General features: G+C 38.4%; 1 protein-coding gene across 1 annotated transcript; it reads right to left on the bottom strand.

The window, feature by feature from the left end:
- Positions 1-5,945: 5,945 nt before the first annotated feature.
- Positions 5,946-24,451, bottom strand: LOC140170195 (uncharacterized). Its single transcript, XM_072193526.1, has 4 exons — positions 24,384-24,451; positions 14,449-14,584; positions 10,429-11,788; positions 5,946-7,237 (listed from the first exon to the last, which is right to left on the bottom strand). The coding sequence occupies exons 2-4, from the start codon at positions 14,520-14,522 to the stop codon at positions 6,452-6,454; spliced, it is 2,220 nt and encodes a 739-aa protein (XP_072049627.1). The 5' UTR covers positions 14,523-14,584; positions 24,384-24,451; the 3' UTR covers positions 5,946-6,451.

Genomic DNA, 24,451 nt, shown 5'->3' with positions numbered 1-24,451 from the left:
CGATATGCGTGAATTTTCTCACGCATCTTACATACACTAATATAAAGGTATGCACTGGAGTACATGTAAATTACTTATTCTGGCGTTGCATCCCTGCCATGGAATATTTTCAGCATTTATTCAAAAAAATATTGACCGAAAAGAGCTTTTAACAAGCTTTTTTTATGTCACTTTTTCATCTCTTCTTTCTTGCTTGACACACAAGCTCCTCTTTTATGTTACTTCTTGTCATTTTGTCAAAAAAACATTTTTTTAATATAATTTTTTACTAGCAACAGAATTTTCTGGAATTCTTTTTCCACATCTGAAAAATATGTTTTCAACATTACAAAAATAAATAAATACAACTTACTAGAATTACATGGTTCATAATCAAGGTGGCCCCACAACAAATCTTTGTAATACAAACAATATGTAAATAACATAAAACTACACAGCACATGAGGCCACCATATCCTATCACCATACCAAATTTGAAGTTAATCAGTTGGGCTATATCGCTGAAGCTACACAGTGGATTAATGATTTTGCCCAACGAACGAACCACTGAATCGGATGGACAGACATCCAAACCACCATTTGCAGCATAACATAAGCCCATCATATTGTGGGTGACAAAAAGGTGCTTTTTAATGTTACTTTTTCACGCTTAACAAAAAACAAGAGAAAAACAAAAAAATATACATGAGCTCCTTTTTACATTTGAAAGGAATGTCCCTTTATCCGCAATGGGTACAGGGGCATATGTGCCCCTACTTTGCCACAACGAAATCCACTAATGGCACATTAAAGTCAGTTTTCGGCAATTTGTAATAATCATCGCCTAGTTCATCATTAACTAGCGCATCACCAAATATGTAGGCATATGCTTGCTGGGTAGCGGGGTCGACCAGGCGTGCTCCATAGTGCCAGTCGGCTTCAATGCACTTGGCATCCATTGTTATTCGTCCAATCTCTTTGAACTTGCCGTCATCCGTTTGATCCACTGCTACCAGATGCATCATGCTGCGGCGCTGAAACTCAGCTTGGTAGTCTTCGTTTTCTTTGTCGCTGTTTTCTTCTTCGCTATCTTCTTCGTCAGCATCTTTATCGTCAACATCTACAGATCCCCAATTGCGATAATGACACCAGTCATAACGATTCCACACGTTCTCCAGTTTCCAGTTTTCATGCCCAGAAACGCTGCAGAGAAATTTCCCCACGGCTTCTCCGTCTACTTCCTCATGGTGAATCAAGTGAAACCACTGGCCTTTCTTAAATTGAACCGTTCCATGATGGAAGATTCCTGGACGGGCATTGGTGTAGGATCGCAGCATGAAACTAATGGTTCCGCCTTGGCTTTTAACTGGGTCCTTACCCGCTTTATATAACTTCACATCCATCTTATCACCAAATAGGACTCGATCCTTTACCTGTATGCTCTCCGTCATTCGTGTGTACGAAGCAAATCTGGGTGCTAAAGCCTTGGCCATTTTAAGCTGTGTTCGGAAACTATCGTCTTTGTTCGTTTAATCAAGATTCGTGACTGTATTCAATTTTGTGCAAGCTAACTTTTTTTACAAAGTGTAAAAGAAGCAATGTTGCTCACGTATCACAAGTCCGTTCAGACAAATGTTCTCATAGATCCCTCTGTAGGTCTTGAATATCTTTAAGCAGCACCTTCCACTATCACGCCTAGTTCACTTCCAGTTCATCTAACCTGCCTGGAACACACTTGTTGATTCAAGTTGATTCCTCTGTAGGTCTTGAATATCTTTAAGCAGCACCTTCCACTATCACGCTTAGTTCGCTTCTAGTTCATCTAACCTGGAACACAATTGTTGATTCAAGTTTTTAGTTAGTTGCAAACTGTATTCTATATTGGAATGAAGAAAGAAGAATGAAGTTTCTTCACCCAATTGATTGGCACATTTGTCTTGTCTACCATGTATCCGAAGATGAAGTGAAGGATACAGTGAATTACTGCTGTGCTAGCATCACCACTCTACAAACGTCATGAAAACCCAGCTCACATTAATGAGTGCTTTGAACTGACTATTCTCACACTGAATATCAATCAATTCATTTCACTCATAACCCAGGTGTAAATAGCTCTTGAAAAGTTGTGAAAAGACCAATAAAAAAAATTGAATACCCAAAAACTTTTCAATCAATGATATTACTCAATTATCAATACTGATCAATACAGTGCACTCACTGAACCCTGGTCAAACTGGAGTAACACAAGAAATGCTTTAAAAAAACACATGTAGTGATGAGCAGTAACACAAAATACATTTAAAATTATAGATGTTTATCTTCACAAGTAAAGTATTCAATAAAAAGTCATAAAAGGGTTTATATCAGTCACAACAAAAAAGCTTCTAGTTAATTTTATTCCGCTATTATTTTTTTGTAAATGAATTGAAAGGTCGGTGAAAAAGTAGTTTGTGCAAAGCTCTTTTTCTTTAAATTGTTAAAAAAAATTGGAACCACATTTTCAAATTTAGAATTTTTTTCTGTTTCTAGTAAAAAATATTTCAAATATAAAATGAATGTGTGGCCACATAAAAAAAAGGAGCAGTGCAAAAGTTTCCTTTTTTCGAACAATATTTTTGAAAATAATGCTAAAAATATTGACTGTGGATTTATTTTTGCAATTTACATGTTCTACCAGAAAAATATCACAAGTAATCATACACACAGCAGGTTCAGCAGCTAAAGCCCAAAGAAACTCTTGTCTTTTCTCTCTCTTGGTTCATTTAAGAGTTTAAACTTACAACGAAAGGTCAGTATGTGTTGAAACTATAGATGAGTTGACCTCAATGTTTATCAACAAAGGCAAGGGACAGGTATATCTTTATGCTTGAGTGAACCCCATCAACCACTACACTGTTCAATAGTTTTATTGTGATGTGGCGGGAGTTTTAAAAACACGAGCCCTGAACAAAATATGATGCGCGCGCATACTGCCTGGCAAAAAAACAATGGAAATTATGATGATGCGTGCGCATACTGCCAGGCATTGACGTCAGAAGTCAACTCATCTATAAAAGAGAAGAAAACACATTGTTGGCTGTACTTCCAACCCAAGGGTGAATATATTTTTCCAGAACAGCCAGGAATATTATCGTCACTGGGCGGGGAAAATCTCATGTACTTTTGGCCCTTGATCATGGATAAAGCCTTATAGGTGTAGACTTTATATTGAAAAGTTTGCTTCATCCATGTTCAAGGGCCAAAAGTACATGCAAGAAACACCTCATATTTACTTTTGGCCCTTGAAAATGGATAAAGCCTTGTAGGTGTAGACTTTATATAGAATGGTTGCTTCATCCATGTTCAAGGGCACAAAGTACATACAAGGTTTTTCCCGCCCAGTGACGATATATAACCCTTGATTTAATTCTAGACACAAATATATAAACAGTGGCAATATCCAAATGTACCTATACTGAAATGGAAGACGTTGAAGAAAGAAGTTTTTGACATTTTTGCCAAGCAATAGTGATTTTTTCTACTTTTTGGCTACCTTTTAAAAATACCTAGTAATTGGCGGAAATTTGTTGCCACACCAGCACGTGCTGGTGTTAAAATAAAGCAATCGCCAGAGCTAAATATGTCACAGTACTGCATTATCTTTGTATAATAGTTGCACAAATGCATGCACACTCAATTTAGACCCTTCCCTTCCCCACCCCCCATCTTTCAATGTTGGGAGACTGAAATGTAGACATGATGACGATTTTGTCCAAATCAACATTGCAATAGGGGGGCGGGGATGGATGTTGGCCAATTAATGCTTTGGTGTGGCAACCTTTTCCACCAAGATTGTAGTAAATAGAGATACATCTTCCTGCCACCGAGTCATCCATGGTCAGAGGGGGTATGGGTCACTAAAATGGGTGACAGGGATGTGCGACTACATTTTTGTCAACTCCCTCACACCAAATGACCCCTTTTTGTAAACTCAATTTCTGTCACCATAAGACCCCCTTTCATTTGAACACATTGTAAAAGGCAACAAATTTCATTACTTTTCTTCAAATTTTGATGACTGTTTTGTATTATTTTGGCTCACGGAAAAAGCTTGCCCTTTTTTGGTAAATTTTTCCCTATCTCACAGAATGAACCCAATTTAGGGTAAATATTTACCCAGTCTCACAGAAATATCCCCTTTTTGGGTAAAATTGATCCCCAGTCTCATGGAAAGACCCCCTTTTCTGGGTGTTTTCTCAACAAACAAATGATGTCAAGTCTCTCACCGAAAGACCCCTAGTTTCGAATTGATGTCCGCACATCCCTGTTACTTCCAAAGTCAAGAGCCCCCAACCCCACAGTCCATGTCCCTGTGATAGATGCAAGATAGGTAGATACATTAATTAGGCCCAAAAAAAAAATTGTTTGTTTGTCCACGTCCGACCGACCGTGTACCCTGGTCCCGACCGTTTTTTTTTTTTTGGAATTTTTTTTTTTTGGAATTTTTCAAAAAAAAAAAAAAAAAAAAAAATTTATTTTTTCGGTTTTGTAGTGTCCCTGGACCTAGACCTAAATGCTAGGATCATTCATGGTTGACCTAAAAAAAAAAATTAAAAAATTAAGTCATAGTCTATTAATGATTTCAAAATGCATTGAATTTGAATGCATTTTGAAATCATTAATAGAGTATGACATGAATACAAAGTATCAATTTTCATATTAAAAATACAAAACATCTTGAATTTTTTTTTCTTTTTTTTTTTTTTTTTTTTTTTTTTTCAACCATTGATCCTAGCGTTTAGGTCTAGGTCCAGGGACACTACACAAAAATAAAAAAAACTTTTTTTTTTTTTTTTTTCCAATTTTGGTACCCGGTTACCGCCCGAAAAATCGCCTGGTACCCGGGTACAAAATTACCGAAAATGCCAGGCCTATCAGCAGAACCATCTCAAGAGTTAAACCAGTGAAGTGCTGTGTGTTTGGACTTGTCTTGTCAGTTGTCAGTTTCAAGTGCAATATCTGTAAAAAAAAAAAAAAAAAAAAAAATCCGACCTACCGACCCAACTATTTCATAAGCCTTTATGGACAAACAAACAATTTTTTTTTTTTGGCCTTAGCATCTCAAACATGAAGTGCTGTTGTTATCCCTTGCAATCACTGTGGCTATTGCAGGAAGTCCGCTTACTCCCCAAAGGGTGTATTTCACTACACTTAACCTTAAGTACTGGTAACTCAAGTAACCATTTGCAAGTTATGAATACCCTTTTACTAAATCATTTTAGTGAAATCGATTTTACGATGTGTCGTAAGTTTTTGAGACTTGTGAAGCCATCGTAAATGTTAGTGAAATATTCCCCAGGAGTAGAAAAAGTTCCCACCTTATTTGGTGCTGAAATGGCGCCAAAGGGGTAAAGACCAGCTCTCCTGTCTATAACAGTCCATTTGGATTCCTTGAGACAGCGTCTGTGTGTAATACATGCACGATCAAAGGTGGCGCATCTGTGGGGTACAGTCACTTCACACCACATTGTGCAATACAGACACATCACCTTTGATTTCGCGTGTATCACACACAGACACTACTGCCTTGAGAATGCCAAATGGACCATACCCTGTTTAGACAGCACACTGAGCAATATCCTTTATTCCAGTGTTTCATAGCAGTTAAGATTGTCATCCTGTACTTCAGTTTGACTGGTAATTTGTGGAGGTATGAATGCTGCAGCATCATCAGTGTCAGTGTGTTGGATGTGTGAATCTGTTGTAACCTCTGTGTAGATTATTGGGTTGGGCACAGTTGAGGGTGTATCAACTGGGTGTGGTGTTGAATTGGGTGTGCTGATTGGTGTGGGGGTGGGGGTGTGAGTATGGGAGTGTGTTGGGGTGGGTGTGTGGGTTGGGTATGACATGGCTGTGGGTGCATCATCCAGGTCTGTGGTTTGAGCTGGTGTGGTTGTGTCATTACATGGTTGTGTTGAATTGGGTATGTGGAATGGTGTGGTTGTGGGAGTATGAGGGTATGTTGGGGTGGGTGTGTGGGTTTGGTATGGCATGTTTGTGGGTGAATCATCTGGGTCTGGAGTTTGACCTGGTGTGGAAATATCATTGTGTGGATGTGTAGCCTTGTTTCTTAGGCCTGGTAGCGATGCGGATGTTTGAGAGTGTGTCGCTAATCGGATTGGGAATGGCATGGCTACGGTTGCATCCACATGGTTACGGATGACTTGAACGGGCAAAGCTGCGTCGGTGTGTGTAGGTGTTACATCAGATGTGGGTACAGACGGTGCGTGACTATCCGAATTCATCCCAGGTGCGCGGGTTACAACTGTGCGAATCATGTGCAACTTGTCCGTGGTTGTGTCCAGGTGCGTAAATATATCGCCGTTAGAGTCAATAACCAGGTCCTCGTATGGAGCCGGTACTGGTGACGACGTACGAGCATTATTATCAGCGCCATCGCCATTCTGTAGAAGGTATGTTTTCTCTGGGGTCACTATGTACGTATGGGGTGGCACTGCTCCGCGATAGATTTTGACGTCGGCGGGTGGATGTTGCAATGAGGGAAAGGGTAATTCACTGTGTACGTGCGGGTGTTGGTGTGGGTAAGAGTCTGCTGGGCTTGTACGCAACTGGTTGCCTGCGAAGTGTCTGTTGGCATGGATGTAGTAGGTGCAGGTGTGGAACTTTGCACATGAACTTGTTTGGCGGTGGATGTGTGCACTGTGACTGTAGGTACTACTGAAGTATGTGTTACGGTTGTGGAATTTGGAACCTGATTAACTTCTACAGTGATTACTGGTGCTGAGACCGAGGTGGGAGTCTCACTGCATGATTGCTCTGCGTCAGATTTCCTCTTCACACGCCGGGGCTTCTTCACTGAAGTATGTGTTACGGTTGTGGAATTTGGAACCTGATTAACTTCTACAGTGATTACTGGTGCTGAGACCGAGGTGGGAGTCTCACTGCATGATTGCCCTGCGTCATCTTTCCTCTTCTTCCGGGGTTTCTTTACTACTTCTTCTGTCACATACTGCGCATATGAACTGTTTGTATAAAACAGTTCTTGAAGCTGTTCCTTGCTATATTTCTGTATCTCTGTGGTTGATCTGCCTTGCAATAGGGATTTCAGCTGGTGGATCACCGCTTGGGTATCTTTTCCATCTGGGCTGCTTAACTGGCATAAGTCTTGGAGGACGAGATGGTTCCGGCTTCTGACTGTTCTCTCGGAAGCTAGGTTACTGGGCACTCTTGGTACACGCGTCTTCTTCAAGACAAATTTCTGCAATTGAGGGCAAAATATCAATACACATGAAAATGGTACACAAGGTCTCATTAAGGGTGTAACTTAACCCCCTGAGCACTACCTGCTGATCTAACATTGCCTCTGATTGGTCAATTACTTGATATCTTTATTTTAATCACCAATCAGAATGGAGCTTTGCAAATAATTCATCCCAATTTTTTTGTGTGGTGAAATTATTCTAATAATGCTGCTGATTCGTCCAATTGATAATGAAAACTTCTTTTTGACCAATAGGCAGGTAGTTCTCATGTGGTTAAAATATTAACGGTTATTTGTCTATCCATTTCAATGGACCACCCACAATTAGATCGGTTTTAACCCTATAAATGTATATAAAAAAAAAGAATAAGAAAAAAAAAAACCCAACATTATCTGGGTTAAAAAACTTTTGGTGTTCCAAAATGCTGGTTGATAACAAATGCTGGACCCTTACATTGTATAAAATAATTTGAAATTATTTAAGAAAAGTGTACACAGAATTTGAAAAGTGCATACCATATTTTCACCGGACTGTCCTTTTATTATAATAGAGGGGGTACTACACCCTTCGATAAATTTGTGACTATTTTTGCACTTTTCTCAAAACTAATAACACACTGGTAACAAAAGTTATGTATATATATAGGGCAAGGAATCCAATTACTACACTGGAATTTCAGTGACCCAAGACAAGCGGTTCGTTATTTATGATAAGAAATGAGGTACCGCTAGGATGTACCTCATTTCCTATCATATAGGCCTATACTGAACCGCTTGTCTTGAGTCACTGAAATTTCAGTATATTATTATTAATTGGATTCCTTGCCCCAACAATATACATAACTTTTGTTACCAGTGTGTTGTTAGTTTTTGAGAAAAATACAAAAAATATCACAAATTTACCACAGGGGTGTAGTACCCCCTTAAAATGTTAGTGAATGGAGAAGTTCAATATGCATTGAATTTACTATAGGATATGAATGGCACCATTCATTAAAATTTTAAATCTATTAAGGGGTGGGGTATGAATGTTTGGACAGCATTTATTGTGGGACATTAGCGCTCATCAGACATATCGAATTGCATTCTGAATACGAAGAATGTCCTTCTGATATCAAATAATTTTGATTTTTTGAAATTCGCAATGTAATTAATACACATTTTATGGCAAATCATTAAAAATTGATATTTTTGATATTTAACAGTACTCGAAGTAAACTTTATAAATCTGATTAGTCCAGTCAAAGTAGGTTTTGACTCACCACTAATTGCAACAGAATTTTTTTCACTCCTATGAATGTCAGAGATGTCCCCTGAACAGCATACAAAAAGTATACTAAAATATACTTGGTGAAAAGGTAGCTTTTGGCGGGAAAAGGTCATACAGGGGTCAAATTTCAAAATCGCTCCAATCATTTTAAAAACTATACCAAATTATTCCTCTAGTCATAAGGATTCAGAAAAAATATAGTTTGCCATATCTGTGATGTACGGTTCTTGAGTTATAAGCAAAAAGGTCAAAGGTCAAATGTTGGGTTCAACAGAGGTCAAAAACTAAAATTGTCTGATTTTAACCAAAATGGTCTCAAATTGTTCGGCTTGCAAACATAATTCATTTAAAGAATATTTGCACTGTTTAGGTTGGTTAATTACCGTAACCACTCGGGTATAAGCCCACCCCCTTAGATGGCAGATTTCACTTCAAAAATGGGGGTGGGCTTATAACCGAGGAAGGGCTAGTGCTTGAATTTAAAAATAAGAACAATCATCTCCCATTTGTATATGCCCAATGTACCAGTAATTGCTATCATCTATGTCAATTTCTTAAAATTATAAGTGTGGAATGTTAATTATCAAATATTTTTTTATATTTGTTCTTAAATATGAGAGCAAAGCATTGATTTGACTTAAGAACTTGGCCAAAATTTAGTACTGAGCTTATACCTGAGTGCACCCTTGTTCCCAGAATGTTTTGAAAAATAGGGGGTGGGCTTATAGCCGAAGGTGGGCTTATACCCGGGTGGTTACGGATGCATAACATCGAAAACTAGGCAGGGGTCAATAGAGTTCAATGGTCATTGACCTCTTTTACCCTGCTACCTAGGTAACGAAACATCCAAGATATGGCAAACTATTCTTATTTTGAAGTGTTTTTATTAAAGGACGAACATATTGAGACCATTTTCAAAGAGATCAGAGCATTTTTTTGAACTTGACCCACGTGGAGCCAAAAATTTGACCTTTGACCTTTTTGCTTATAACTTAAGAATGGTAAATCACAGATATGACAAACTATACTTTTTCTGAATCCTTAAGACTAGGGGAATGCTTTGGTATAGTTTTTAAAAAGATTAAAGCAATTTTGAAATTTTACCCCTGTATGACCTTTTCCCACCAAAAACCACCTTTCCACCAAGTATATTTTAGTATATTTTTGGTATGATGTTCAGGGGACATCTCCAAAATGTATAAAAGTGAAACAAATTCTGTTGCAATTAGTGATGGGTGGGTGACACCACTAATTTGTTTAGATTGACTGGACTAGATGGTTTATACTTAAAGTGTATGTAGGTGGGATGAAGAGCCAACGATCAATTGAAAATTTTGACCTTTCATTATTGAAAATATGGATTTTTTCCCAAAAACCAAAAAAAATTTGGTCTTTTGGGAAAAATCCATATCTTCAATATGAAAGGTCAAATTTTCAATTGATCGTCAGCTTTTCCTCCCAGCTACATACACTTTAAGAATATGACATTAGATAGAATTTACTTCGAGGACTGTGATATCAAAAATGTGAAAAATATATAATTTTAATAATTTGTCATAAAATTTGTATTTATATCGTGAATTTCAAAAAATGAAAATTATTTGATATCAGAAATACATTCTTCGTATTCAGAATACAATTCGATATGTCTGATGTGCTCTCATGTCCCACAAAAAATACTGTCAAACGCAGCTCATTCCAGATCCCTTAAGAGTAAGCAAAAGTGGATCCATTTTTCTCAATTTGAGATATATTCGCACTGGTCAAATATAAAAGAAATAGTAAGAAAATATATACTACTCTTCATCATAGTTTCACAAATTTACTTTGGAATTTTTAAAACAGGGCATCACAATGTTACAAAAAGTTCAAAAATGGCATTTATCGGCTTTTGCCAAAATCTTCACAAAGTACTCACCGGTCCACCTGTAGCCAGCTCAATTTTATCACCCGATTTCTCCAGCATATCCTTGATAAGGGTGGTCGCCAGCTTCCCCATATCTTTGGTCGGCTCAACGCCCGAATCAAGCGCCCTCTGCAGTGTGCCGCAAGCGAGGTCCAAGCTCTGCAGTTGTTTTTCATACTCCTCCTTCATTTCGTTCCGTTTTGCTTCTGCCTCTGCTAATTCTTTGGTATGTTTCAATCTAAGGATTTCAAGCTCTTTACTATGCTTCTCCTCCTTCATCATCAAATCCTTCCTATACTTCTCTTCCATCAGTCTAAATACTTTCTTGTGCCATTCAACATCAGCCATTTCTTTATCCTTCCTCCGTTTCGCTTCTACCACTTGCCTTTCCAGACGTTTAACTTGAGCCTTCTCTAATATCGCTTGTCTACGTTTAGCTTCGGCCAGCTTCTGTTCTTTACGTTTTTCTTCTGCCGTTTCCAATTCTCTTCTACGCGCAGCCTCTGATTCTTCTCTCCGTTTCGCTTCTGCCAGCTCTAATTCACGTCTACGTTTTTCTTCGGCTACCTTCATCTCTTTACGCTTGGCTTCCTCAAGTTCCCGTTCTTTTTGACTTTTTTTTGGTCGTAAGATCGTTGGCCGAACATCTTTTCGACGAAGTTCTTTTGCTTTAATAGCTAGTTGGCGTTCTCTTTGACGTTTTGCTTCCAGTTGTTCTGAAACATGTTGTGATGCATCATGTTGCTGGCTTCTTTTCCCTTCATCTTCTTTCCTGAGCTTCACTGCGACTATTTCAACTTCATTCCTGCAGTTTGCTTCTACTAGTTCGGCTTCTTTCCTGCGCTTTGCTTCCACTAGTTCGGCTTCTTTCCTACGCTTTGCTTCAACTGCTTCAGCTTCTTTTTGGAGCTTTGCTTCTCGCAGTATTGGCTCTCTTATAAACATTACCTCTTTCATCAGTGCTTCTTTTCTTCGTTTCGCTTCCGGTCCTTCCGTATCATCTCCGTATCCTGCCTTTTCTCTTTCCCTCCTATGTTTCAATGCGATATTAGCAGGTTTCAATCGTCTGCCGCCTTTGAGACTACTTAAATAAATCTGACACGCCGTGCACTCCGTTCCATCCCCATGCGGTGTCCATTCTGTTCTAGGTCTAGCGTTTTGCTTGGCAGAGAGGCAGGAGAGACACAGATTCTGTGGGTGTATACTGGTTTTGTCTTTAGCTACGTCAATCTTGAAAATGCTTAATAAGTGGCTGGCGTGTCTGTACGCAGGACGCGGATTGATCTTCTTCCCATGTTTCACGCATCGCCTAGCACACACTCGACATAAAACAGCTAACGCTTTGTTGTGATCTTCGGGTAGCTCTTGTTGTCTGTAACAAAGAAAATTTTGATTTCCTATTATAAAATTTACCACAATTTATTACCGTATTTCCTTGAATAAATGCCCCCGGGGGCGTTGCATTTTCCAAATGTGGGGCGTTTATTAGAGGTCATTTTTAGCACGACAATTCCCGTTAAAATTACTAGGTACATGTAAGTTTAAAAGTCACGCTAAAATGACGAACTATGAACTAGAAACACTGACTTTTGGTTCACTTCCGGGTTTCCGATGCAGATTTTCGGCAATTATTGCTGCTATTATCGACCATGTGATGAGCAACTTGGTAAGCTTACTACACAAGGTAGTATGGAAATATCAGCATTTTTGAAACATCTTGGTTGAAAAAAAGTGGTGGGGGCATTTATTTGAGGGGGGGGGGGACTATTCAAGGAAATATGGTAAGTACTTTTAAGGCTTCAAAGTGTTGCTTTTTATATTTGTGACATCACATCAAATTTGGCTATTTCATTTAAAATCCATACATGTACACCCCCTATGGAAGATACAACCTTAATCTCCCACACAGGGAGTGTAGATTTCAAGTGGAGTCACCCATTTAGGTAATCCCATTTGAAATTCACACCCCCTGTGTGGAAGATTAAGGCCATGTCTTGTATACGGGGTGTACATGTATGTATTTCAACCGGAATAGCGCATTAGATTAGATCACTTCCTCCACACCTGCAACACTTGTTGCAGATCATATCTGGAAGGAGGGATAGTGTTCATTGGTTGGGAAACAATTGAAGAGGGAAGAATCAAGACCAGAACAAGAACCCTTCAGAAGATCATCATGAACCGATTAGCTATAGATGGGTCAAAATACTTCAAGCTAAAACCAAGCAGGAGCAGAAGGGGGCATGAAAACCAGCTTGTTTTACATGAGACTCCTTACACTGACATCATGAAGCAGTCCTTTTTTGCGGAGGCAATTGAAATTTGGAACAGGTTCCCTGTGGTGCCTGTGCCCGACGACAACGACAGTAAAAGTTTGACCAGCCATAAGCCCTAACTTAATTTTTGACTAGACAGCCAGCACTCAAGTCAACCTTCAGTGATACTCCCGTGTGGATGTACTTAGGAGGAAGTTTCAACAAGGTAACACCAGCGGTGTCACAGGGTCAGAATTTTGTTTTGCAGTGCCAGAATCAAGTTGATTCTTGCAGAAAAAATTTGCGGGAATCATTTGATTCTTGCAAATCAACTTCTGTGTAAACTACAAAAGTTTGTAAGAATCAACTACATTGTAGGATTCACGCAAATCTGTTTTCGCAAATCTTTGGGAGAAACGGTTCTCGGATTCTCGCGAAATTCTGACCCTGCTGTCACCTTAGAAGCTTATTCTTATCCATTTTAAGATAAGCTCTCCTACAGGTGAATTAAGTAATTCTTGGTCAAGCTGAAACGTAACTGTTGCATCCATGTAGCGTTCTAAGCGTGTACGCAATGTAAGGCACGTGCATGCTTTCTTCTGTACGGAGCTATGTTTATCGCGGAGCCACTAGCGTTCCGAGCGTTCAAGCTTGACCAAGAATTACCTGTTGTTCACCATTCTGCAAAGGTGACTTAATAGACTACAATACTTTCGAAAAATTCATCTTATAAATGTACACTTTGTACAGCATCTATAGATTAGTGGGCTCTGAGATCTCTGGACTTGAGACCTGACTTTGGTGGGTTAATCTTCATTTATCTTCAAAAATTTCTTAATTCGAACGCTGGCTCTGAAATCTCTGGACTTGGGACCAGACTTTGGTGAGTTAGATGGGCCAAAGAATATGGTATGGTGCTGTGTTGTGATATTTGAATTAGCATTTTGTCTTACTACATTAGCGGAAACAATGTCAAAAGGAGAGGAGGGGGCAAGAGATTTTTGGCACACAGAGCAGTACGAGAAACAGTGCATGTTCCTGCTTGTTAAAGGAGTATTTCTTGATCCTTGCATCAGCTGTTTATGAAATTTCAAGTTTCAGTTCGATTTTGTGTTTGCGAGTTATGCATGTTTATTTCACTGCTCCATAAGCCACTGTGTTGTAATACAAATTTGACTATATTTTTGGTAAACAAATTAATCTGCAAGAAATTTTTGTACATAAACATTATGTAGCCAGAGGTTTCCAGTGGCTTGTTATCAAGACCATTTAAATTTTAAGTTTGCTAATTAGGTTCTCAAGTCTCAACAATTTGGGATGTGCAGGGGGGAGTGGATAATTATTGCACAGCCACTTCTAAATTGACTCTTTGTATAAATGAAGAGCTTGTTTCCAAATAAAAAGCTTGTTTACAACACATGTGTCTGATTTACCTGTGTGATATTGCAATGGGTTGTGATGCTATAGGTATTATGATTTCAGTTGGATGCACCATTACAAAGCAAACTGCGGATGTATGCACAGTAACAATACTGTGTGAGGCTTTGGTTCCCAACTGAGAACAATAGTCTGCATATTGTTAAGCCAAATGAGAACAATAGTCTGCATATTGTTAAGCAGTATTATTGTGGTAAATAATGGCTTGTTGATGGTACAACTCATTGTTGCTAATGTCAAACTTGTCAAAGTAATTGTAATTGTATCACACAAGTAAATGACATGTGGATGTGGATTTAACATGGTTTGGAAACAAGCTCTTCAAATATATACAACTTACATGTTCATGGTGGTGCTTTGCTGCACTATAACGACATCAGCATATTGATGATCCCATCTTCGCTGATCAGTCATGTTGTCAAATTGTCAGATCTATTACTTTTTTGATGGATTTTATCTCCTCTATGCATCCGGCTCTGGAAAAAAAAACATGATGTGAAATAAAACATAAACTTTTGAAATGTGATGCAAACGAGCTAAAATTGCTTAGGAAAACAGGACCAGAAACATACTTTCAAGGACTTGAAAGTCCACTTAGTCCCACACTCAAATACCATGAAATTAAGAATTCCAATTTTTTTTTATGGGAATGTCATCTTTAAAGGCCTATTTATAACTCAAACTTAGATTTTGGTGTTCACTGCGTGATGTACACCAGGCACAAAAAGAAACTCGTCAGTTATATTCATCCTTGCTGTTCAATAACTTGATAATTTTGGATTATTCTGAAATATACATTTTGTTAATTGGACTTTTCTTTCTCATTTGACAGCCTGTTCGTGAACATTGAGCAAGAATTTACCAAGATATGCACCTCCAAACTCTCAAACCCCAAAATGAAAAGTTGCAATTTTAACGATTCAATTGTGCCTGTTACACTGTGTGCTTTATTGATTGGCCCGTGGTGCTTGTGTGCAATACAACGATGCGTTCCCATTGAAAATCGTTGAAAATGCAACTTTTGATTTTGGGGTTTGAGGCTTTGGAGGCGCATATCTTGGTCAGTTCTTGTTCGTTTTTCACGAACAGGGTGTCAAATGAGAAAGCAAAGTCCAATTAACAAAATGTATATTTCAGAATAATCTAAAATTATCAAGTTATTGAACAGCAAGGATAAATATAACTGACAAGTTTCTTTTTGTGCCTGGTGTATACCAGTGTGTGCGACTGTGCGTGGGTACCATGGAACATGAACAGTCACAAGACTTCTAGAAGATCTTCAATGGGGCGATCTACAATTCTACATGTAAGAGTACTGGTACAGAGAAAAATTAACAAGAGATTGACCATGCTCTACAAGATACACAACAACCTTGTGGCCATCTCTCCAACACCTCATCTCAAGTTGAATACTAGAAATACCAGGGGCCATCAACAGAAATTTGTTGAATACCAGGCCAACAAAATGTACAAGATTTCCTTCTTCCCCAAAACAATATTAGCTGAATGGAACAAAATGCCAGCTTATGTGATTAACTCTAAGACAGTGAAAGCCTTCAAAGACAACACAACAAAGCATTTCTCAAATCACTAAATCTTCATGCAAGTCACCAGGTCATTTCAGTTGGTGTGATATGCACACACCGTAAACGTTCGCCTAATGGCGCTATGGGCTCTCTTGACATAACTGGAATGTTAGACACAAACTAAAAATGCCCTCTCATAATAATCCCATCAGCAAATAAGGGCACGTACCCTTTATTCTTGTTGGGATTTTTAGAGGAGGGAGCTCTATATTTGTACATGAAATTTACCCTAAGGCAAAGGAGTCCAGGGGCACCATTAGGACCTAGTTCCAGTAACTGTAACTCGTCATACCTAGAGTTACAGTGCACTCTATTGATATCTATTCCACAAATAAGAAACATCACAATATGTGGGCTCATTTTGGGCTCTAAGGATGTAGCTGAGGAACTCTCTCAAGGACAGTTTGGGCATGCACTGATGATTTTAATTCCTTTGTACCAGGGTTTGGGCGTGTGTGGATGATTTTAATCCCACTGTACTAGTCTATACTCACAAAGTTGAGGTAATTGATCTACATTGATCTCATCTTTTGGGTCCGTAGATGTCATTATGTTTATGATAAAGACTGAAGTCTTGCTGGCAGGACTACATTATGACCATATTCCTAGAATAATTCTGTATAGACTACAGCCATGGAAAGTTGCTCAAACGGCAAATTTCCGTCTCATCTTGGAGTTGGGGTCAAATTTTGACTTGCTGGCGTCGACAACATCTTTAGGAAAAGGGGTACTTTTTAAGGGCAATCTTTGACGTTTAGGGTTATAATTTCAACTAGTCTTTGACATTAAGGGTTACTTATTTGGACTTGGACTGGAGATGGTACTCAGGTGTACACACTAATATACCAAAATAAAGAAAATGAATTGATGTAGTTCCAGTGTATTCACCTTATTTTTAGTGAGAAAATTGTCATTAAACATTACAACATTTAGGGATCCGTTTTAGTGTCTAACGCCATTTTTTATTTTAGGGGGTAAAAAATTTAATGTCTTACGCCAATAATAAAGGGGTGAGTACCCGTGAATGTGCATAGATACATGTAGGGTCAAATTTTGAGATGCTGTGTCCGTGACAAGCATGAGTACCAGTCCAGGGCTGTTTGATTTAAATCACGCTGATTTGATTTAAATCACGCTGATTTAAATCATTGATTTTAAAATCACTTGATTTAAAAAAATTTTAAATCACTGATTTAAATGAACTTTTTTAATTTTTTACCAATTTTGATAATTTATAAATTAACCAAGAAATTAACTTACATAAATGTAAGTTAATTTCTTGGTTAAATTGACTATTTACTTCATTCTTATAATGCTTCTACAGCTTTTGGATACACTTTATCTATTGCTAAAAATTCATCTTCAAGGTGCAGAATTCAACAGTTTTTTCCCATGATCAACAAAATCAACAACCCTAGGTACTACTTTAGTATGTGAGTGAACCCCCTGGGTTGGGCGCAAGAATTTTTTTGTGGGAAGCACAATTTGCTGGCCCAAAAAGCAAAAAGCACAAATTTTATACAATTTGCATACATATTTGCATAAATCAATGCGTACCATACTCTGTTTGGATGAGGGTGCTCAAAGCTTTTACAGGACCCCGATGGCCAGTACGACGGCAACTTTGTGACCTCTTTTGTTCGATAGAAATTTTTTACGGGTTGGTGAACACAGGTTACGTAACTAAATGTTGAAAATTTGGCCGGCAAACATGTTTTAGTGAAATAGCTCCAGAAATGGGAGACACAGGTCGTTTTTTGCTTTTATGTTACATACCATGATCAGGGATAAGATACCAAACATTTGTGCAAAGAACGAAAAACGAGTAAAAGTTGAATTATATTGAAAATAAAGAAGCTTGAACATGTCCAAAGTAGCCGGTAAAATGAGAAAAATTGCATGTCACGATCACCAAAATGGTTATATCTACAACAGTGAGTAAACGCCGGTCGTATGCTTTTCTGTAATGATGGATTTTCAGCGAAAATGATTGGTGGAATAATCGAGTCGTAGGTTGGAATTTGGAAAGTTACTCTCAAAACGGCCCGTATCGCAATTGTGCGTGTCCCGTTAGTGACAAGTGTCACTAGCAAAATAGCAGCCGGCCTTGTCCATTATATCGAATAATAATCGTCAGAATCGTCCAGTTGACTCCAGTGATATTTATTTATTCAAGCAAAATACTGCATTGACTTACAAAATATTGAAGTCAATATAAAGTAATATCACCTCATTTGACTGAACTTAAAAGCACTTTTAAAAATATTATTGTTGATCGAAATGCAAAAGATACGAGTATGGTACAGCAGGTTCTGATGGTCTAGTGGTTAAAACACCATGGTTTGATGTGCGATAGGTTGAAGGTTCGAATCCTACAGCATTTTGATTTTTTTTTCTCTTGTTCTGTTAGGCCTGTGGTGTATGTGTGTAGGCCTGTCAGTATCATTTGAAAATATTTCTATGCAACATGTTTGCAATGTTTTTATTTAAATGCGTACATGAGATAGCGTCAGCCATAATTTACGAATTTCAAACCTGATATTTTGGCATAATATTATTTGTAATTTTTACACCGTCCTTACACCCTACCCAGACATACACCTAATTGGAATCAGCGTTTCTTTGTCTAGAGCAACTTTAATTATCTTCATTAGAACACCATTAAGGATACGATACATGATTTACCGACAAGTGACTCATTTCGGAATGCGATCATGAATTTTGAAGAAAAAAAAGTTTCCACAGGCTTCGTTGGGACTCGAAACAGCGATTCTCAACTTCCTTCGATTACGCGTCTAGCGCTTTACCACTCGGCCACCGTGGCAGTTGAGCGGAGAAGTGTAATGATAAAAGATAAATCTCATAATGCCATCTTTAGCCTTTTGTTTACTAAAAAAGACGCATTTTGTAAAGATAGATTAGCCGTTTTTATGCAAAAATAGCACAAACGTTTGGGAAAGACACTGATGTGATGATGAAATTGCGTAAGTCGGGAATTATCTGCGTCGCAATGTTTTGTTTTGGTTTTAGGAATTTGACCTTAAAATTTACGACTTCATGACATTATCATTCAATATCAACAAAAGATATTTCAACACTATATGTCCTCATTCTTTCTCCAGAATGTTCTGTACATGTATGTGAAATAGCTTCAACAATGGTTCGCTGCATAATGGTTAGACTACCCCGTAGTCCACTTGCCCATTGTGCATACTCTGGATATTGTATTTAAGCTTAAAACTCTGATTTAATTAATGTGTGCACAATTGATAGATTTTCACATCTGATCAGTCACCCTACTCCCTCTGTTTGTTAGCTTCCCAAGTGGACTACTGACATTGCCTTGCGGTTAAGATTTTTAACACGGGACTCTATGGAGAGTTAGGCCAATTTCTGGCCTAACTAAAATTGGACATGATGTAATGCATCTTTAAATGGATCTGCCTTGTGATTGGTCGCCCATACCTCGCTATGGTTTAAATCGTCTGGGCCCGCGGCCCCGCGCCATTACCATTAACTACACCGTAAACAACTGTCTGTGGTATTTGCGGCGCTTTTTGTGTTGACGAAAGTTAATCTCTCATCAAACATCTAGCGTACTTGAGGTTAATGGACTGATAAACAAGTATGCTTGACAGTGTGTTTTTAGAGAGCAAAGTCCAGGGGGTAAAGTTCTGCTTACAATTCAAAGTTCATAGTCGAAATTTCGGGGTTCGCTATCAATAAACTGGTAGATTCCAAAATCAGAATTGTTCAGTATTAAACTGAGCCGTTATAATTATGCAAGATAATGTTGCATTCAATTACTTTTATTGTCACTAATCGTCTGATATTTTTAACTCTTTATGACCATTTTACTATTGAATACTTTAATTTTAATAAACATCAGTATAATTTTGAGTTCAACGAAATGGGTTCATCATGACTAATAATAACATATTGTTAATAAAATTCGACTATGGCATAGTCTACATAATGGTAAAAATAGCCTTGACCTAAAAAAGGCGAGAGGTACCATATTACTGATTCAGGCTAAATTTAAAATTGATATAAAGCGTTTGTTTTTGATCGATTACAAAAATTAATTTTTGTCGTATAAAGAAATTGTATCTGGCGTGAATTACACTACCTAGGGCTCTTTGACTTCTTCAAATAATTTTTTTAATGATAGAGTGAATCCCCTGGCCCTCTATAATTACGCACAAAAGATCGACCCCCCTTAAGCGGTCAAGATAAAAGAAAATGCTTTCTTTCATTTTACCTCATTATTTCTGCTTCAAATGATCAGAAACCCTTCCTGAAAGTTGTTTACTAATATCATAAATATTTTCATAATTTTCAAAAAACAAAAAACGCTATGGTAGGGTTCGAACTTCCAACCTCCCGCACTACAGGCACGGGCTTAGCCACTAGACCATCACAACCTGGTAACCTATTCTCGCACCTTTTGCAATGTTATTTCTAATTGAACAGTGTCTCGTTCAACAATAATCTTTTATAAACTGTTTGGAAGTTCAGTCAAATGGCTTGAAATTTTGTTTTATATTGACTTCGATATTTTATAAGACAGGGCAGTATATTTTATATGAATAAATAAATATCACTGTAGTCAACTGGACGATCCTGACCATTATTAATCGATATGGACATGGCCGGCTGTTATTTTTCCTGCTGATACTGGTCACTAATGGTCACGCACGATTGCGAGGCGAAGCCGTTTTGAAAGCAACTTTCCAAACTACGACTAGATAATTCCACCAATCATTTTCGCTGAAAATTTAATACAAGCTCAAGTTAGTTAATATGTATCATTAGGCCTACACTTACAGAAAAGCATACGACCGGCGTTGCGTTGCAGATATAACCATTTTGGTGATCGTGACATGCATTTTTTCTCATTTTTTAGACTACTTCGCGCACAATAAACATTCCTTTTCTCCACAATAATTAGACTTTAACACGTTACTGTTTGCCTTATACTCATGTTTCATATCTTATCTATGGGCTCAATATGGAAATGAAGGGAGAAATGACTCGTGTATTCCATTTTTTTGATGTTTTCTGAAAAACCGTACTTGCCACCTGCACCTGATTTTCAACATTAAACGTAACAGCAGAGGTCACGCCGGTAAAAATTACTGGAAGTGAGCTAAGTTGCTGTCGTACTGGGCTAGCACTCTCAATGACCACCTCCCCCTTTACCAACATATGACCAAGCCTGCATGCTTGTATTGTCTTGTTACTCTTGTACCTTTTGTAGATCATGTAGATTGGTATACGGTTTAAAGAAGAAGTACTACAACATTACACAAGAAAAGCAACCAACAACTAAGAACAGCAGTCCCTAGCACCAACTGCTTTTTTGACCCCTTTCAGGGGCGTTAGGCAGTAACCAACCAGAACCAGAACCAGAACGGTTAGTTCACCACGTAAACTTGTATGGCTCAAAATTCGGACCGCTCGCCATTTAAGTTTACTGCTTTCTGTGTTTTGAAATTTGTTGACGTTTTAATGATCCCCGATCGATTATTTTAGCTGTGTCACACAGTGTTCGTTTTAAGTGGTAATCCGGGCGTCCTGACGGCCAAAATTGCCGTCGGATTACCAGAAATTCACTGCCGGTTATCCGGCGGACGTCCACATATTTTTCACCATTACAGTGTCTGAAAGCGATGTCCTCGATTCCTCATCAAAATCAATTTAAAGCGTAATTATATCTCAGTTTTTCCCAATCAGTTTTCCATGATTTTAAAGCTAAAATCGCCAACTAATTGAAATAGTAATTGTTCGATAAAGTCAATTTAAAATCATTAAGCTTACGCGACGGTCGTGTATGGAACATGATAACATCCATCCCGGAAGTCTTCGTATTTCGCTTTCACACCGCCGCATCCCCACATACCTAGTTTGGGCTCGATTATAATTAGTGTGCACTGTGCAGATTTCTTTTACTCCGTAATCGTACTGTGTCTTTGTGATTGTGTTATTATTTCGTTGACCTTTGGCCTGTTAGAAGGAATCTGTAAATGATACACTACACTGAACATCGCTTCCACGCAATTATGCTTGTTTGGAACTGTGCCTTTGAGGTCGTGACAGTTTGACAGCAAAAGCGTTGTTTCAACGTCGCCTCGCGCGTGCGTTGAAAAAAATGGCGAAGCAAGTTTCAATTGAATTTCTTCGTAGGCGGGACCCGTGGCGAAGAAACTAATGCTTCTACTTCTAAATCTAAGAAGAGGGATCTGGATAGAGATTATGATCAAAATAAACGGATGAGAACATTTAAACCTTCGTGGAAGGAAGGCCGCCCATGATACTTAAAATTTTGAGAAATCCCGACTTTGGGGGATAATATACGGATGACCAAACAATTTTGCGGATGACCAGATTTCATGGCATGGTCATCCGGCGGATGACCAGATTTTTTTCCTTAAAACGGACACTGGTGTCACATCACGTGCATGACGCTAGTAGGTACCAGCCCAGTTGTAGTAACTACAAATTTCGAACGTTTGAGGACTTGTTCTCAAGTTGTAGAAGGTGCCATAGGATGGCAGTGTTAATGAGTGTTAATTATTTTCATTATAAATGTCACAAAATATTAATATTGACAATAATTAATAACCTGTTTCACCTCTCCATATATTTATACATTGCTCACCTGTACGTGTTTTCATATCATATTTTGTGGTGAAAAATGATTACAAATGTGTAATTTGCAATCATTTTTGGAGCAACAATTTCTTTGAACCGACGGCTAAGTGTGTATGTGAATGCACATTAAACACATACAAACACATACACAGCACCTGTTGGAACTCCCGGTCGGAGCCGTGAGTTTCAATTATTGGAACTGGTACCAGCCAAACTTCAGAAAAAAAATCCTGATCGCCGATAACGATGTGATATGGGACTTACATAGGATTACACAGAGATATTTCTTGCCAAAATTTGACCATTTCTAGGTAGCTTGGCCCTATTTTGTCTGCGTATATGAAAAAGGACAGTCTTTAAGCTGAATTTATACTCGATCGCGACGATGCGATTAATCGCTTTTGAAAAAAGCGATTTGCAATCGCCAATTTTGCGATGCATTGCCCGTCGCTTTTGCATTTATACTTATCACAGCGATAGCGATTGCATACGACAATTAAAATATTCTAAATGCCACAAAATACATTTTTAAAACATGAGTTGCTGTCAATAATTATTGCTTTGAATTAATTTATCACCAAAAGTTAAAAATCGAGAAAGGTAAATTAATTAGCAAAATAATAGATCCAGTTGGTTGTATATGATTGGTTGAACCATTCATGTGTCAAGCGATATCGCTGGGAAGTTGAGATTTCTTCAACTTGCAAAAGCGGCGTCGTTTTTGCCTCCGCGATTTGAATCGATTGATCGGCTTGACGCTCTGGAAATGTAAGTAAACATTGAGCATGCGTGAAAATCGCTTTTCTGCAAAAGCGATCGAGTATAAATTCAGCTTAAGTAAGGAGTAAATGTCATGAATGTGCAACGCTTTTGATGTTTTGATGTTTTGGGAGACTGGGCCCTGGGAGGGATCAGAACAAAAAAATGATGGAGCCTATTCTTGACTGTGTAATATTCCTTCAACCAGCTGCCGTGCGGTTACAGTCTTATACGATGGACAGCTTTGAGCTTTGCTTTGACGTAATACTGTCCAACGTTCCCTGCGGGAATCAAGCGGCCAGGAATAGTGTGCGCCTGTTGTTGGTTACTTAGTCTTGCTTCTTATATAGGTGGCTTGTAATTGCTGTTTTAAATGCTTGAGGTTCTTTAATGATGGCTATGCTTTCTGGTATCGAGTTCCAATCTCGAATTGTTCTCGGAAAATATGAGTTCTTATAACAGTCTTTTGTAGCCGTTATTGTTGCAAATGCTTGAGTATTGGTATGCCGTGACGACGTGGGGCGGGCTGAAGGAGGTTTCCGACAGGTAGGGATAGGTGACGGTGATGGCTTTCTGCAATGTGGTCAGTCGCTTACACTTCCTTCTAATCTGAAGTGACTCCCAATCCAGCTTCTGGAGCAACTCTGTCATACAACCTTGTGATTTGGACTTGTAATCTCCGCTTACAAAGCGGGCCGCTCTCCTTTGTACCATTTCTATCTTATTATTTAACACTTGTGTATATGGATCCCATGTGGGAGATGAGTATTCAACCAAAGGTCGAACCAGTGTCTTGTAGGCCGACTCTTTAACATGTTGAGGGCAAGAATATAAATTTCTGCGGATGAATCCTAAGGTGCGGTTAGCAGATGCCGTTATATTATCAATATGTTTGTTCCAGGTGAGCTTGTCAGTGATCGTAACGCCAAGGTATGGGTGACTGTTTGCTGCTTGCAAGATGGAATTTCCCAGGGTGTAATCAAAATGGAACACAGATCTTTTGTGTGTGAGTCTCATAATAAAACACTTAGCAGATAGTATCAGTTTGTGAATGAGGACACCGTATAACTATAAGTCATTGTAAGTTCCTTGTACTACAGAACGGTCATGACGGTAAGCTTAAAAAGTACCACTTTTCATGACTTGCCCCTGTTGCTCGCAATTGGTCTCACTTTGATGATGATGTGACGCAGACAGACAGACGACTCTATACCTCGACCATTTCACCATTACCTTTTATAATATTATCAATGATTGAAACATCCCGAAAACTTACCAAAATGTACAAACAAACATCATTCTACAGTACACGAATACAGACAAAACAGCGAGCAAAAACTATCA

The sequence above is a fragment of the Amphiura filiformis genome, chromosome 14 (assembly GCF_039555335.1).
Source record: "Amphiura filiformis chromosome 14, Afil_fr2py, whole genome shotgun sequence".
In the NCBI taxonomy this organism is placed as follows: Eukaryota; Metazoa; Echinodermata; class Ophiuroidea; order Amphilepidida; family Amphiuridae; genus Amphiura; species Amphiura filiformis.
This window is presented reverse-complemented; position numbering and strand designations above follow the sequence as displayed.